The following is an 18005-nucleotide window of genomic DNA, read 5'->3' as shown; positions in this document are numbered from 1 at the left end:
AGTGCCACCATGTGAGGGGGGGCAGGTGAGGCAGAGCCTCCCCAGCGGAGTCCTTGGAAAAGTGCCGCCACTGGCGGTGCTTTTCCAAGGACTCTGCTGGGGAGGCTCTGCCCCACCTGCCTCCCCACCCACCGCATGTCCCTGCTGCATGCAAGCACAGAACCCAAAGCTGCTGTGAGGTTGCAGAGCTGCTGAGGTGCAGTTACTAAAAACTGGCATATATGTTTTACAAAAACAAAGACATGAAGTGAGAGACCATGCTAAATGCAGCACCAGCACCATGAAGTTCAGCAGGGACGTCTGAACATCAAAAAAGACATAGTGGAAATGGAGAAGGTGCAAAAGAGAGCGACTAAGATGATTACGGGGCTGGGGCACCTTTCTTATGAGGAAAGGCTACGGCGTTTGGGCCTCTTCAGCCTAGAAAAGAGACGCTTGAGGGGGGACATGATTGAGACATACAAAATTATGAGGGGATGGACAGAGTGGATAGGGAGATGCTCTTTACACTCTCACATAACACCTGAACCAGGGGACGTCCACTAAAATTGAGTGTTGGGAGAGTTAGAACAGACAAAAGAAAATATTTCTTTACTCAGTGTGTGGTTGGTCTGTGGAACTCCTTGCCACAGGATGTGGTGACGGCATCTGGCCTGGACGCCTTTAAAAGGGGATTGGACAAATTTCTGGAGGAAAAATCCATTACGGGGTACAAGCCATGAGGTGTATGCGCAACCTCCTGATTTTAGAAATGGGCTATGTCAGAATGCCAGATGCAAGCGAGGGCACCAGAATGAGATCTCTTGTTATCTGGTGCGCTCCCTGGGGCATTTGGTGGGCCGCTGTGAGATACAGGAAGCTGGACTAGATGGGCCTATGGCCCGATCCAGTGGGGCTGTTCTTATGTTCTCCTTTGAAGGAAGCTAGACTGTGCCACAGAACTCTTGAGCTAGTGCCCTTCCCCAAGTCTCCTCTCACTGGAGCACCTGGATAAGCAGAGCAAGGGCTGGTGATAGCACAAGTTCTCAGGAGAAAGGGTTTTAAAAATCTTGGGGTAGCAGAACTCTCCACTGAGCCAGAAACACACTTTTACTGTTCAGAGTAAATACTAAAATTTTACACTAGTAAACACTAATTTTACACAAGTAAACACTAGTTCTTTTTCTGTTACTACCCCTTGCCATATTGACTTAAGAAGTATTAAAAGGGCAGGCGTAGGTTGCCACGTAGGTTGCTGCTTGTCTCAGGCAATAGCACAGGGGAAAAAGCCAGTGAGGTCTAAGAAATAGGAAGGATTCCATAATTCACCACCAAATTTAGATTCACCCCTTTAGGGGCTGATTAGGGCAAAATGCTGAATTACTTGCCTGCAGGGCAAGAAATTTTTGCCAATAAATCAAGCTTAGATGATCACCTCACCTTATCTCCGGAAGTCACTCAGGGGACATAACTTTTCTATCCAGAGAAGTTGCTTTTCAAGCAGCTTTGCTTTTCAGGCCACTTGGCACCTCAGATAAGCAATGCAGAAATAATTTGAGGGTCCTTAATTTCCAAGGCAACCCCTAGAAAGCTCCAGCCAAAGTTAACCTTTTCACTGCTCCTGATACTGCCATTGAATTCCACTGAATTGAAGCCAGCCACCTTCTAAGTTTAGCAGAGCCTGCTACAGCCTCCTCCTTTTTTGCAAATGCTTGCATTTTGCAGAGGTCTATTTTTTTAAACACAGGATGTAATCCTCATTTCCTTTTGAAACAAAGTCCCAGGCTACAATTCAGTGCACCATTACTTGAGAATAACACCCATGGAAAGCAATGGGTCTGCTTCTGAGTAAATAGGGTTGCAACTATGTGCAGCTACACTTACAGTAATTCTTTGTTGCTTGTCTCTCTACTGTGAATTGCACACTCCCAGTTATGTGTTATAAGTGGAATGTCACATGTTGAGCCTCTGGCTTAACACACCAGGCACCTTAAAGAAAGATTTGATTCATGGTTCTCTTGCAGCGATTCCCAACCTTTATTCACTTGCACACCCCTTGGCAGCCTATTTCCATAAATTGCACCCCTCATATTAGCTAAATGTTCGTAGCTCATATTAATAATATAAGCCCTCATCAACTCCATACTTCATGCATTCATCACAGTATTTTCTCTTTTTATCTGTTTGAAGAACTGAAGACTCTGCCTTGGCACTGTTGCACCAGAAGTGTCCTGAGAAATTCTTGGTGATTGATCACTTTCTTACCATTGTTTCAACTAGACATCCAGCAGGAGGTATCTCTGTCTGCAATGCAAAGGCAGGGTAACTTAACAGTGGCATTCTATTGCAGGCCATGCATTGCCTTTATCCAAGCATGGGCATCATTGGCATACTATGCTGTAATTATGTGTGGTTGACAGTGGTGCTGTGGATACTGGGGGAATGCCTTGCAGTGTTGTATATTATTTCCAAACTCTTTCCTTTCAGCATTGCTTCTCAGTGTAGAGAAGCCAGCGAATCCAGGTCAACTTCATGTTGGTGTTAGTGTCTGGTAGCATAGGTGGGACCATAGACTGGTTCTGCCTTCTGTCTTAGGACAGAATAACCACATGCTTGGAAAAAAAGACATGTCTTTACGTTGAAGTCAACAGTGTGGAAAACCAAGTCCCCACATATGTACTGGTTCTGCTCTGGAGGCCTGTCCAGAAGGTGGAACATATATGAATTGAAACAGCTGGCTCATGCCAGTCCAACATCATCATGTCTGCACAAAAGCACAACAGATGGATTACACCAGTTCAAAAGCACCAATGCAGCCATCTGTAATTTGGAGACTCAGTGTATAAACCAGGGGTGTCAAACTCGTTTCATACCAAGGGCCGAACAGCATTCACGATGCCTGCTGAGGGTTGGAAGTGATGTCATTAGGCAGGAAATGATGTCATTAAACAGGTCATAACCAAAAATAAGCATTTTTTCTCACTTAGGAACATTAACTGCAAATGACAGAAGAGAAAACACACAAATCTTGATCATATTTCAAGATATGGAAGAGGCCAATTTTCATGTGGGCTGTCCTTATAGCAGTAATACCTCAGCACTGCTCAGCAGCTGAGAGCCTGAGGGCCGGATAAAAAGCTTCCGTGGGCCGCATTCGGCCCCCAGGCCTTATGTTTGACACCCTGGTGTAAACAGCATACAGGTTGAGTATCCCTTATCTGGACTACTAGGAATGGGAAATGATTGGATTTTGGATTTTTCCAGATTTTGGAATAGTTGCATACATATTAGGTATTTTGAGGATGGAACAGCAAAAAGTGTGTACACACTTCTGAAAATACTTCAAGTGCTCCTTCTGCAGTCTACAATGTGCTGCCTGCTCAGTTCTGCTCTGCGGTGCCTTGTACACCCCCTGGGATCACAGCATAGCCAGCTTCCTCTGCTGGGTCATGTGAAATAGCACCACAAACCATCGCGCTGACCCTGCATAATTCAAACAGAAAAAGTCCTGCCAGGTTCTTCTGCTGGATGGGTAGCGGTGCTCTGTCGGACAGGTGCGGAAAAAGTTTTTTAAAAAGTCATGGCCCCCAACGTGTCTGGATTTTGGAAACGTCCAGATTTCAGATGTGCAGATAAGGAGTTAACAACCTGTACCATTTAATAGTATTAAAGTACCTAGCTGCATAAAACATTAATCCAAAGCAGAGGAGGTTAAACCCCAGCCCGGGGGTCATATGCAGCCCTTGGGGACCCCCAATCTGGTCTGCAGGGAGCCCCTAGTTTCCAATGAACCTTTGGCCCATCAGAGACTGTTGGAGCCTGCGTTGGCCTGCTACTGTCAGTTGTGACCGCCAGATGCAAGCCGTGGGCAGAGTTAGAGAAGGCCTTTTATAGTCTCCATGTGTTTTCTGCTTTTACCTGAGCATTATTTTAAACCCTCCCTCATTGCCTCTGAACAATTTCTGTCTCCATGTGTTTCTGGTTTGGTCTGTATGTTTTCACTGTGCAAGACGTATGTAGCAAACAGTTCATAGTTCTCATGTGGTTCTACATGCTTGTATTATAGTTCTCATGTATATTATAAATAAGCTCAGTAAAATTAATTTATTCATATAATTTGTCTCTAATGTATTTATTTATGTAAATTTATTCAAATTTGAAATGAAATTGTTTTTTTCCCCTGGCCCCTGACACAGAGATATGGCGCTCCCGCCAAAATGTTTGCCCACCCATGTTCTAAAGAGTTAATGAATCATGCTCCATCACATATTCCAAAGTAATTCTGGGTCAGCTGTGCAAGGGTAAACTCACAAACTGACAACATCTAGATTTGTAATCCCAAAACTTTACTGAATATAGTATTTGTTAAACACATTTGAAGAATTTTTGAGGGGTGCTTTATTGCTCAAGTTTTGGACTTGACAGTCTTCACCTTCAGCAATGTGCAAAGAGGAGGCTTTACAAGAAAGGTGACAACACTTGCTTATGGGAAGAGGATGTCTGCGTGACAAGAAAGGACCAGGCTTTAGCGGGAGGAGAGGCCCAGTGGTTTTGTTTGTTCATAAGTCTCCCATACAATTATCTTTTTTGTGGATAAAGTGATAAAAAAACACCCCAAAGAAGCAGGAGTTGGGATTAAATCAAGTTTGGAACTTGAGAGATGCCAGAAAGAGAAGGTAAGGGAGCCAAGGAGGGAGGAATCCTGTCAGAATTCCCAGGATTAACCACAACTGAGTCAGAGTGTATGACTGAATAAATAAAAGACCCTCAGATTACTCCAGGTCTGTTCTGTCACCCAAGTTTCCTACAGACAGACACAAAGCAGCACCACAGTCCCAGCCTCTGCCCCTTATCCAACCAGATAGAAAAATAAAGGTCTAGTTCACTGGAAATTCTTCAGTTTTACAAAACTAATGGAACAGCATTGCAGCCTCAAGCCTCTATGTCAACTTCTGTTTTTTCTTCAACTCCATTCTGTTTGTTATCTTTCATTTCTGCATCATCTTTGCGAACTGTATCAGCTTCCAGCTGCAAAAAAGACAGGACAAGAGAAGACAAGGTGAAGAAAAAACCAGTCCCCACTGCCTGTTCCATGCTCTTGAGTGTTCTCAGGGGTTTCAAAGTTTTTAACAAAATAAGGCAATCCCAGCCTCACTTACCCAGGAGAAAGACCCATTGACTATTATGGAGCTTACTTCTGAGTAGACATGGTTAGGACTGGGTTCATAAGTCAGTCAAGGGACTGCAGTCCCAAACAGAACCATCAAGTTACAACACACTCGGACGTGAAACCATTAATTCTTGTCCAGGAATAAAGTGTAATGAGAGATCACTGCTACGGGGACCATGAATATGCTCCAAGGAAGCCAGAAGGAAAAATTTTATAGAAAACCGATGATTGTCCATCTGATTTCCAAGCACTAACAATCACCACAATGAACTCCTTGCTCTACAGTAGCACTCAGTCCGAATGAGGGAAAATACGGTCTCCCCGTCGGCCTCTGAAGAACCCTCCTGCTTACCTTGGCTTCTTTGTCTGCGAGTCTCTGAAACATGTTGGCGTACATCTTTTTCTCTCTTTCATGCTGCTCACGGATCTTTTGCTGGCAGATGACCAGCTGCGCTTTGGCTGCTTTGTTGGTTGGGTAGAGCTGTAGCACCTTCTGGAAATCTGCCCTGGCTAACTCAAAGTCATTGACAGCCAGCCGGGCCTCCCCACGCCGAAAGAGGCCTTTCTCATTGTTGCTGTCCAGCTCGAGGGCCTAGAAGGGTGGGTGAGACACAATGCAGAGAACAGCTTAGAAAAGGTATCTAATCTAGTCATAAGTGAATGCAGGTATTCTCCAAAGGACCTAAAATGCTTTCAAGGTATGGCAGTTACAGCAGCAGCCCTACCAAAAAAGTAGACTGAGGCAATCTGCCTGGGTGTGTCTGCTCTGGAACTAGTTGGGATGGGGTGTTTGTGGAGCTCAATGAAGAGGAGGAAAGCTATTTGCATATCTCAGCACATCTTCTATATTCTCTCCTAATGAGAACCTGAATATACAAGGACCACAGCAAGAAGAAAAGGTAGAGCAGGTGAGCTCCTCCTTGTCCTGCCCCTCAACACAGTCCATGGATAAGTAACAAACTTTTCTGGCTACTGCTGCATGTTCTGGCTTCTGCAGCAGCTCAGTTTTTTCTTGCTGCAGTCATCTCAGCTGGGAAGGGCCTAGAGTCACAGTTTCAGTGTGTTTTCAAGTTCAGATGCATGCTCCATCATGAGGCTGTGAGCCAGAAGCTTGGGATGAGGGACACTGCTTGGGCAAAATCCCTCTAACCTGGACTGCATAGTCTCAAGCCCAACACTAGGCTCTTGCTATTACTCACTAAGTATCTGTAGGGAGACTTCAGTGGCCACTTACCTTATTGCAGTTCTCCAAGGCCTGGGAATACTCCTTTAGCTTCAGGTGGCACATGGCCAGGTTAAGGTGGGCAGCCAGCCTCAGGCTCTTGGCCTTCGTCTCCTCTGCATCAGAGAGACCTGACTCGTGCTCCAGCCAGGACACGATCTTCTTGTACTGTAACGCTGCACGTTTGTATTTCCCCTCCTGGAAGGAGATGAAGTAACAGCAGGGCGTTTCACTCAAAGCAGGTTGGAAGGCAAAGTTCCCAAATTTTTGCCAGGAAAAAAAAAATCAATTTCACCTACGTTCACACCAGATTGTAAATCAGACTCTACACTGGAAAAATTAGAAATGGCTTTTGAGCTGTAGCAGCAAGTTAGCTGTCCTAAAACATTCATAGCTTGAACATGACAGATATCTGAGCAATAGCACTTTGCGCTTTGCCTAATAAGTGCAAAATTTCAAGGATTTTGTGTGGAATGTGGTCAAAATGCTGCGGGATACACCAGAGATGCCTGAAGGGTGCGATGTGATGTGAGAAGGTACCTGGGTGCTTGATAACACACTTTGTGCTTGATAACACACTTCGCATTTTGCTCTCCTTCCTCCCTCCCTCCTCCTAAGCAGCAAACAAAACCGGGGGGGGGGGGCAGAAAACAGAAAGATACAGCAGAAGATGAAAACTGTGCTCTCTTGATAAAGGTGGGAGGAGACTCTTCACTCCCACCGCAGTGGAGATAGAAGTTTCAGCAAAAGCCCTACCTCTAGCAAGTACTGGGAGGAACCACCCCCTACAGAATGTGTTTCTCCTGCAAATCACCTCAGCTTTTCTGGTTAAAAAGGACGGTTTCTAGCCCATACATGTAACAGTATATCTTGGCAATGCCTGATGAATCGAAACACTGCCTGCTTTACTAGAATCAAGCAGTCAAAGACATGATGTTACTTCAAATCATTACATAAGAATGGCAGGCCTTTACCACATCCTCCGTCCCCCAACAAGCACACTCCTTCTCTCATGCCCTCCTCCTCTTCTAGGAATACTCTATCACAATGCTGAAATAAATTTCACAATATTTTGATATCAGATTTGGCATCTTAATCTGTTCAGAAGCAAGGAAACTTGAGATGTAAATTCAAGTTCTTAGAACCTCCAAATTGCCAGAAAGATAGGAGAAACCAATAAGTAGGGGGGAAAAAACCGAACAAAAATGAGTAGGAAAAAGTTGCAACCCCAGCAGATCTTGAAATAAAGGCATGTAAAAGAAGAACTTCAGGGGGACCCTGCAGACACATCCCTGAGCAAGTCAGAAAACATCAATAACAACCTATAGGTGGAGCTGGCTGCCTTTCTATCAACAGACCAGAAAGGAGATTCACAGCAGGTTCAATTTTCTGTTCTCATCTAGTAAGAAAAGGTAGTCCTGGTGTTGAGTGCTCTTCTATCCTTATACAGACAAAAGTAATTAGGTAGCTTTATTTGACTCCACAATTTAGTACTAGGGAAAAGGTTCATGTAAAAAACCACAGATCCTGAACAGGCTGAGCTGGTATACAGACCTTTAGATAGAAGAATCCTAAAGATACCAAGATCTCCAGCGTGCTCAGCAATACTGGAGATAGCACTTGCCTGTTTTAGTGCTAGATAGTTTCCCAACCTGCGGGAAGCTCACAATCTAGAGCAGCTATTTTCAACCTTTTTTCGCTCATGGCTCATTAATAAGGTGCTAAACTTGTTCAGGCTCACTACCTGTTTTTAGATTGCATTAAATTATTACAGCATAATTAATAAATGCAATTAAATTAATTAATAATTTAATCTTAATAATTTAATCAAATTATTACAAGGCAATTAAAGAAATTCACATCCACAAGCTTGAAATCAAACTTGAATAGACCTTCCTCATAAAGTTACCTTGAGGAACTCTGTAATTAGAAAGGGAGGAGGCATGTGGTTTCTGGAAAGAAGGAAGACATGTTTGGAAGTACGGTGGTCAAATTTTAGTGGAGAGAAGGTATGATCAAAACAAGGGGAGAGGAGAGAATGCAAGGCAAAGGATTATGACCTTTGGAAAGTGGGGATGAGTGAGGGCAGGGACCAGAAGCCAGGTGTTAAATGTGATTATGAGATGGGAGAGGAATGCAGGAAGAAATGGAGTGAGAGGGAGAAGAGGAGAATGGTGTGCCAACTGCCTCCTTGTGAATGCCAGAGAGACAACAAATAATGCCCTTACTATAAGGCAGTGAATGCAGGGAGGGTCGCTTTGCAGCTGCGTTGCAGGCGGACACAGACAAACCGTGCTGAGTCGCCAGGATTAAAGCTGCATTTGATTGAGACATTCCATTGTCTACATTCAGGTGAAGTTCTCCCCCCCACTCTGAAAAAAACAGCAACAGGCAAACAGTGGTATGTGCAGAATTTAGGGAAGGGGACAAAATCCACCAATTTGCCTGTTCAAGCCTCACTGAAATGAACTGGAAATATGCCAGCTGATTTCGTTGGAAGAGAAAAGCCAGCCAGTGGCCCTGGGCAGACTCGCTCTTCACTCACTTGCTTGTTTTTTACCTGCCACTCGCCTTCACCTGCTCGCTCTTTCACAATTCCCTGGCTGTCAAATCAACATGCAGGAGAGGCAACGGCCACCTCATTCTTAAAGCGGAAAGTTCCGCTTTGCAAAATGCAATGCAAACCTGGCCATGTCTTTTACTTGGGCTGCTGTGCAAGGCTCAGGGCAGCCACGTCTTCTCTCGCACTGCTGTTGTCTGTCTCCTCTGGTCTCGTGGCACACCTGACACCCATTTGCGGCACACCAGTTGAAAACAGATTATACAGCATGGGCAGTGGGCCAAAAGATTTGTTTAGTAGTAGATTCACATAGTGTACCCTCTACACAAGACTCCCGACAGTTTCCACTGATTACAGTAGATTCTCCAGATCTGGTTCAGTAGCTAGCTATTACTGAGAGCCTTCAGACATTGGCTATGCTCAGCTCAATGATACTGAAGGACCACACTCCTCCTGACCAAGACAAGACACCCAGGACAACCTTGGCTTTTTCAAGGTAAATCCTGTCATTAGTTTGTATGATCATCAGAAAGGAAATACTCTTGAGCAGAGTGATGCATTCTCTCTTCCTGAAAACTAATTGGAAAAACATTTTTAATTTATTATTTGCTAAAGAATTGTTTCTCTAACAATTATTATTATTTTTATTTGTTATTTGCATTTGAATTATTATTTGCTCAGAACAGTTTCATATCAGGAAGCAGGAAGCAGCCCTGTCCCCAAGATTCTGTTAACAGTGCAATAATACAGCTCCTGTGACTAATGCCAGGGCACACTATGTTTGGCTCAGTGGGTCAATTAGGATCAGACTTGTTTGGTGTGCTGCTGATTTACTCTATAAAGACAAGAAGGTGCCTGCTCATCCAAGAAACTGCCTGTCTCTGTAGGGCACTTGGTGTGTTGCATCCTTGACATGCTGATTTTCTACATCCAAATGAGAAACCTGTTTATTCTGTAAACAATCCTGAAAAAACTCAGAGGGCAAAATGGCTCACCAGGAGCCTTGTCAGTTTGACACCCCATGGTGTGTGTGCTGGTGACTACTTTCTCATAAGCAAAAGTTCCTTAAGGAAACTGACAAAGGACACTGTTCTGGATCTCTGATGTTTTGCTAGTTTGTGACTCTGTGACTAGAGTAGACAGTCTGGTGAAGGAAGAATCCCAAGAAGAAGCCCAAATGCTAAGTATTCTGGAACTAGACCACTGAACTGGAGAAACTGAGAAGATGCTTACAAACCCAACACTGCATTTTTCTCTAAGGCTTGTACACTTAGCAGAGATAGGATCTCTGAATCCTCAGATGTTTCTGTGAATTTGGAATGAGAAATCACTGGGTATCTGGAGTACCCAAGTGTTTTTAGCAGCCCCAGTGACAGCTTTTCAGGGACTAGATCAGCAGTTCTCAAACTGTTTGGCAAGCAACTCAGCCCCCACCAGTGGGATTCTGGCATTGCACAGAAGTGCCATTTGGTATCCTTCTCAGCTCCTTGTTCTTTCTCAGTGCAACTGGATTCAGTCTATTGCACCTGGTCTTACTGGGTGGGTCTGGAGACTCTGAAGTTAACAACATTTTTGTGTGCAACAAGAATGCTGCTGATCATTTCAGAAAACCAGAGCAGCAGGACGTGGGGTGCTTCTAGTTGTCTGAATACAGGAATATTCCCAGTTTCCTTTATCCAGACCTATGTTGTTGGGGAATGTTTCTGGAAGTTTTAGCTCTAATCCATGTACTGCTTGTCATTTGGAAGAGAAACAAATCAAGATGGGGAGGGGGAAAACCCACCTGGGGACTTTAATTTCTCCACTGGTAGAACTCCCTTTCCGACAAGGAAGTGGCTAAGACTTCTAGCATGGATCCGCTCCTTCATCCTCCTGTTGGTACCTCCAGTGACTTGGCAGCACCCTCTTCCTATTGATCATACCCTCCAACTATTCTCCTTGTACAGTCATCTCCTTAGAGGGGTAATCACTTGCTGCTGCTCCTAACTTAGGAAATTGTTCTCCAAGGCAGATTTGCATAGTACATTCTGAGCCATCATACCAGCTCAGCTGATCAATAACAGATGTTTCACCACCACAAACTCAGTACAATGCAGATCAGCAAATCTTTCACAACATAATATTTATAAGCTTGGTTGCACAGCATGCTCTTCTAGATTTCAGGGGATTAGAAAAAGTTATTGAAACTGGGTCTCATTTCTTGACCACTGCACCCACAAATCAACTCCTCATGACACACAACCGTTTAGTCATTCTCAAATTCTGAAGGAAACAGAAATTAAAGACAGATATCCACACCTTGGCTTCTGCAGAACATGAACTTGCACCCAAGTGGGTCACTTTTCACTACAGAAACCTACAGAAAAGGCATATAAAATCCAAAATTACACCTACTTTGAAATACTGGGTGCCCTTTTCCTTTGCAATAGAGCCTTGTTCCAGTTTCTCTTCAGTGTTCATTTCCCAGGAATCCTTGGCCTGTCCAGAGAGAAGGAACCAATCAGTGAAGGAGAGACTTTTAAAGAGAAAGCCCATGGGAGGATTGCACTGAATTCTATAGAGACCGACATGACAATCCAGTGCACACACCTGACTGCCTCCACAGCTGGGTATAAAGCAACACATACAGGTCATCCCTTGTTATCCACTGGGATTCAGTTCCGAAACCCCTAGTGGATAAAAAAAATCAGTGGATAAAAAACCACTGGCAAAATAGATTTAAAGACCCACTTCCAGGTTACTTGCTCTTCCATTGCTCCTAATGGAATCAGGGCTTGCCTCAACATCCACAGGAGTTTGACACTGGGACTCCCTGCTGATACCATATAATCTGTTAAATAAAAGCAGTTTTAAAGAATAAAAAAGTGCATCCCTTTACAACTGTGATTTAAAAACAGCTTTTCTTACTGTTGTAGAGAGGCAGTCAGCAATTAGAAATGCAAAGTACCCCCAGCCTTTGCCTGGCTCAGCTGAAAAATGGAATGGAATGATTGCTTGCATGATTGTCTCTCTACAACACTAAGACTTTTTTAAAACTGTGATTTTAAAGGGAAGCATTTTTCCCCTTCTCCAGGGATCAGTACCTCCTTCTCATTTGCAGTAACCATTCACGTTGAATGAAATCAGTGCATAAGAAGGTTGGACTTGTATGGCTTTGATAATGGAAGCAGAAAGCAAAGCTAATTGCTTTCAACAAAAGCCCCTGGTGGGTAGATTGGGGATTTACCTCTAATGTATTCCCATTTTTGACAATCCTTCTAGGCTGGGAAATACAAGCTAGGCTTATCCGGCAGTGCCTGCACCTCTTACATAGTAATGAGGCACAAAACAGGAGGTTTTAGCAAATAATTAATGCCTCACTCTCTCTTCCTTCATTACCCTGCCTGTAAGTTCCCTTATCCCCTACATCCCAATTTTCTGGTGTGAGCAGAGTGTGCTGGAATAATTTTTAAAATCCTGTAGACTGAAAGGGCAACACACTTCTGTGAAACTAATACACATGCACTCCAAGCAACACACAGTATAGGGATAGAGATCCCTTTCATTCCAAATGCATTTAGTCAAGTGGAAAAGAAAGGAAAAGTGCGGGGAAGACATGGTATTTCCTCCATGGCATTTTTTCAGTTTTCCCAATGAAAAGAAATGGAAATTGGGTTTTTTTAAAGACATCCTCTCTTTTTGAGAATGAATGAAATGCTTTTTAAGACAAGTGATTAAAAAACCATTTTAGCTGTACTTTACACCCTCAAAATACTAGTAACTATGTAAGTTATAGTATTATGAAAATACACAGCTCCTGTATACTGTCAAACACGCAACTCTCAAATGCTTTTGAGTGCTTCAGACTCTTTCACGTCCTGCAACTTGTGAAAGAAACTGGGCTGTGCTTGGAAATTAGCACACCAAATCAAGGAACAAGCTAATATATGGAAAAGTAGAGAAGCTAGTTTCAGACTGTGCAAACTTACACTTCTTTGAAGCCAATGTAGACAAAGATGAAAGCTCAGTATCAGAAGCTACTGATCTTCAGAAACTTGGAATTATGTTCAAAGTCATATTTATTGTTTAAATGACATATGCTATTTTTTCTAGAGTTCCTATGGCTGCAATCCTATGCACACTTTCCTGGGAGTAAGCTCCATTCAACACAGTGGAACTTACTTCTGAGTAAGCATGCATAGGATTGTGCTGTATGTCACTTAACAATATGTAATGACAAACCACTGTAGACTAAAATATCATCATATGAATATTGAACCAAAAATCTAGATGTACTGGTTCCTGAACGATCTGCTAGACTGGCAGGAAATGCTATTGCTGTTCCTGAGTTGTGAGAGGGTTGAAAGAGGGACTGTAGCTTGTACTGTGTATATGAATCTCATTTACTGTAGAACAGGCTCTGCAGTTTCTGCATTGTTATTTTTGGATAATGTTGCCAGACTGTATCCAGATAATACTATAACAGGAAGGCTTTTAAAATTAATAGTTTTTATTTTCAGTCTTAATTTTTTTCTAATTGGAAAAGCAGGAAAAAGACATGCTTACAGGTAAACAGCTTGCTACTCTACTTTTAACAATAGGTGTATTTGTAATTATAAACACAAAATGCATTATGTACAACTTGGTCAGCATTCGGAGTTGTACTGTTGGTATATGTCAGCAGTTCTTAAACTCTCAGTAAGAGTGTGTGATGGGGGAAGGCAGCAACATGATCCACTGAATTGCACTGCTTTGGAGGGGTACAGGGGCTTGCTGCCACTTACCAGAGCCTGTAGCAGCCTCCTGGGAGTGTGGGAAGCCCCCGCAACAGCCTCTGCAGGGCTCCCCATGCTGCGGAGACCCTAAAAATCGCCTGTGTGTCCACTTCCAATTTTGCCCTGTAGAGGCTTTTGCAGGGGCTCCCCCCCACACCCTGGGAGGCTGCCGCAGGCTCTGGTAAGTGTCAGCAATCCCTTCTGCCTCTCCAAAGCAGTGTAATCTACTGGACTGCATTGCTGCCTTCCCCCCGCCCTGCCCCTTAAGGGGGCAGAAGTCAGGGCTCTCTGGCTGCGGCGTCGCTACACCCCAGTTTGAGAACCTCTGGTATAGGCATAGAATTTTAAAGTATAATGTAAGCTTAAAACCGATGAGAAATTGAGGGCCCAATCCTATCTAACTTTCCAGCACCAGCTGAAATGCACCCCTAAGGCAAGGGAACAAATGTTCCTCTATCTTGAGGGGGCCTCTGTGACTGCCCCCCAATGCAGGATGACACGCAAGTCGCACTGGCATGGCTGCCTCAGTGCTGGAAAGGTGGACAGGATTAGGTCCTAAGAATGCATGTATTTCATTTGCTCTCCTATGTTTTCCTCCTCTCTTTAAATCACTCCTGCCTCTGGCTTCAACAGTCTTGGTAATTTTACATCAGTAGTCACACAGTTCTTTGCAAGACCTATTTCCTTGGTTGTGCATCTCAACTCATTGCACAAGGAAGCACAGAGGAAAGGAGAACAAGGCAAGGCCTAGATACTTTACGGAAGGAGTCTAAACTTTTCAGCCAATGGGCCCCATCAAATATCTGGCACAGTGTCAAACAAATTTTGTAGTAATTTTATTCATTTCTTCAAAAAAAGTTCTCTTCAAAATAATCGGAATAGTCTGGAATTAAAACATTAATTTTGGTAATATTTTCATTTTCAATAGAGCTATTCTTCCCATTAGGGATAGCTGCAATTTATTATATTTCTCCAAATCTTTTTTTATTTCTTTCATTAATTTAATATAGTTGTCTTCCATTAATGTACTTGTCTTTTTGGTAATTATAATTACTAGATATTTTACTTTGTTATCTGTAGTCCAAATTCTTTTAATTGTTCTATATCGTTGTCTTTTATATTTTTCATTATCATTTTGGTCTTCTGGTAATTTATTTTTAGGCCTGCTACTTCCCCATATTCTTTTAAGTCTTCTATCAAAAATTCTATGGAATTGAGTGGATCTTCCAGGATAAATACCAAATCATCCACAAATGCTTGTAGTTTGTATTCTTCACTTTTAATTTTGAGCGGTTTCACCCTGTCATCTTCTCTTATTACATTATTCAGTATTTCCAGTGTCAAAATAAACAACAAAGTGGACAAAGTGGTGAAAGTGGACAACCTTGTCTTACACCTTGTTGAATTTAATCTCTCTCATCAATTCTCCATTTACTCTTATCCTTGCTTTTTGATCCAAATATATTCCTTGTATCATCTTGATAAATTTTGGACCAAAATGTAATTCTTGAAGACAATTAATCATAAAGTCCCAATGTAAGTTGTCAAAAGCTTTCTGGGCGTCTAAAAACACTAGGGCTAATTTCTTATCTGGATGCGCTTCAAAAAATTCCAATATATTTATTATAATTCTCACATTGTTTTTCAATTGTCTTTTTGGTAAAAAAAACCAGTTTGATCTTTTTTAATTATTTGGTTTAGTATTTTTTAAAATCTTGTAGCTAGAATTGAAGCGAAAATTTTATAGTCTGTGTTTAAAAGCAAAATGGGTCTATAGTTTTTAATTTCTTTTTCATTTGTGTCTGATTTATGTATCAAAGTAATTGTTCCTTCCTTCCATGAATTTGGTATTTCTCCGGTCTCCCATATATCATCAATCACTTTTTTGAATGGCAACAACAATACTTCTTCAAATTTCTTATAATATTCAGCTGGTAATCCATCAGAGCCTGGCATTTTTTGGAGTTTTTGCCTTTTAATCGCTTCTGTAATTTCATTTATAGTAATTGTATTTTCCAATTTGTTTGGCAAGGTAAAAAACTGAGAATATGACTGAAATTACTTCAAGAGGATAAAAAAAGAGCAGGATTCGGATTACCAGACTGGGAATTACATTATCAAGCAGCAGCTTTAAACTGGATAAAAGATTGGGGACTCATACCAAATTCAAAAATTTTAACATTAGAAGCACATGATCTACAAATAGGCTGGCACGCATTCCTGTTTTATGATAAAGTCAAACAGTATGGATATTTTAAACAACACATTTTAAGAAGATCTTTAATTTGGATATGGGATCAGATAAAATACAAGATATATTCTAAATTACCCAGATGGATAAAACTGCTTGAAATAGCAACTAATCTGAACTGGATTAAAAAAGACCAAAATAAATCACACCGATCTGCTGAATATTAAAGAAGAGATCCTAAGTAAGTCTGAGTTAGAAGAGAAAGGAATAAAATTGGACTTGTGGAACAAAATGCAAATAAGAACAAGATTACAAGACGACCAAAAAATAGGTTTTTATGAAGAAGATATATTTTGATAAAATATTTTTGATGGATGAGGGGAAGTATATAAAAAAAAATGTATAATTTTCTCCTTGAGATAAGAATGGAGGATGAGACAGTTAAAGATGCAGTGGTGTGTTGGGCAAAAAAAAAAATGGATACAATATATCGATGGATGACTGGAACCAAATTTGGAATACAAATATTAAGATAACTAAAGCAGTGTCTTTTAAAGAGAATTTATATAAAATGTTTTATAGATGGTATCTAACTCCAGAGAAATTAGCAAAAATGTATTCTGGGTTATCAAATAAGTGTTGGAAATGTAAAGAGGTTGAAGGAATCTTTTATCATATGTGGTGGACATGTGAAAAAGCAAAGAAATACTGGAAAATGATACATAAATTGTTGAAAGAGATATTGCATTGTGCATTACCATTCAAACCAGAAATATTCCTCCTAAATGTGACATCAGTAATCAAAGACCAATGTAAGAAACACCTTATTGTACATATTGCTATAGCAGCAAGAGTATTGTTTGCACAAAAATGGAAATCTACAGATGTGCCAACTAGAGAAAAATTAATAGACAAAATTTATGAAATAGCAGAAATGGAAGTTTTAACAGGAAGAATGAAAGAAAGATTTAGATAAAGTAAGAATATATTGGAAGTCTTTTTATGACTGGATAGATAATCTTAGTTAAACAATATTGTTTCGGTAAATGCAAAGTTTTATGTTGATAAATATGATAGCCTTTGTACTGAGTATTAATGTGTGTTTTTTTTAATTGAATGATGCATGTTGTAATCTAGGGCCAATACCCTCATGTGTAACCTGTGTTGTACCAGCCCTAAGTATAACCCATTTTCCTTACCTGTATCTGTAATAAATAAATAAAGTATTAAAAAAACCAAAAACAAATATCTGGCACAGTGTCGAGGGCCGGGAAAAAAAATTAAATATAAAATTTATATAAATACAATAGAGATGGAACTTAGATGAATGAATAAATGAATGTCCAGGATTTCTCCAAGCACCAATATAGCCCAATAAATAAAGCACATACTTATAAGGACCCCCCATCCTACAACTCTGGTTGTGTTTGGTCACCTGGGCCAGAGGCTCTCAGGAGATCAGAGGCTGGTCGCAGACCAGAAAGAGGCTTGTCATGGGCCGCAACTGGCCCATGGGCCAGGATTTGGAGACCCCTGCTTTATGGGATCATAACCAAAAAACATGTTCACAGGAAGAAGAGGGCATCATTAGCAGAAGGCAGTTCTATCTGATGGTAACAGTGTATTAGGCTGTAATACCGTAACATTCTGTATCAGACTGCAATCCTATCCACGCTTACCTGGGAGTAAGTCCCACTGACCAAAACAGGATGCAGACATGCACAGGATCGTGCTCGGCTAGCTCAATCCTGAGCTCCCCAGTGCACTGGCCTACAGCAGCGCTGAATATGGCTGCCACTGAATCCAGCGCACCCCAGGCAGCCACTGCTGCCCCTCAGGAAAAGGGGATTTTCGTCCCCTTCACCCAGGTAAAGCGAGTAGCCTGAAGGTCGACCCAATCCAATGGACGACCCAAAGGTCAACGTAGAATGAAGTCAGGCCGTCTGCCTGACTTGGAGGCTCAGGATCATTCCACCAGTCCCGCCTCCCTCTTACCCTGCTTCCTCCCCCTGGCATGCCTCCTCCCCACCCTCTCTCCGCATCCCCTCCCCCGGAACACCTACTTCCAGCCTTTCCCCATGCCCCCCACCTACCTTTCTGCTGCCTGGTGGTTCCCACGGTCGCCAAAC

General features: G+C 42.1%; 1 protein-coding gene across 1 annotated transcript in view; it reads right to left on the bottom strand.

Moving 5' to 3' along the window:
• Positions 1-4304: 4304 nt before the first annotated feature.
• FKBP4 (FKBP prolyl isomerase 4) overlaps positions 4305-18005 on the bottom strand; it is a 38099-nt gene continuing 24398 nt past the window's right edge. The window contains exons 7-10 of the mRNA XM_066632474.1: positions 11326-11409; positions 6384-6569; positions 5502-5741; positions 4305-5007 (exon numbers count right to left, since the gene is read on the bottom strand). Of these exons, the coding sequence (XP_066488571.1) occupies positions 4912-5007; positions 5502-5741; positions 6384-6569; positions 11326-11409 (606 nt within the window). The 3' untranslated portion in view covers positions 4305-4911. The remainder of the gene's footprint in view (positions 5008-5501; positions 5742-6383; positions 6570-11325; positions 11410-18005) is intronic.

The sequence above is a fragment of the Tiliqua scincoides genome, chromosome 6, assembly GCF_035046505.1.
Source record: "Tiliqua scincoides isolate rTilSci1 chromosome 6, rTilSci1.hap2, whole genome shotgun sequence".
Classification (NCBI taxonomy): domain Eukaryota; kingdom Metazoa; phylum Chordata; class Lepidosauria; order Squamata; family Scincidae; genus Tiliqua; species Tiliqua scincoides.
Note: the sequence above shows the minus strand (reverse complement) of the source record. Positions and strands in the feature narration are given on the sequence as shown.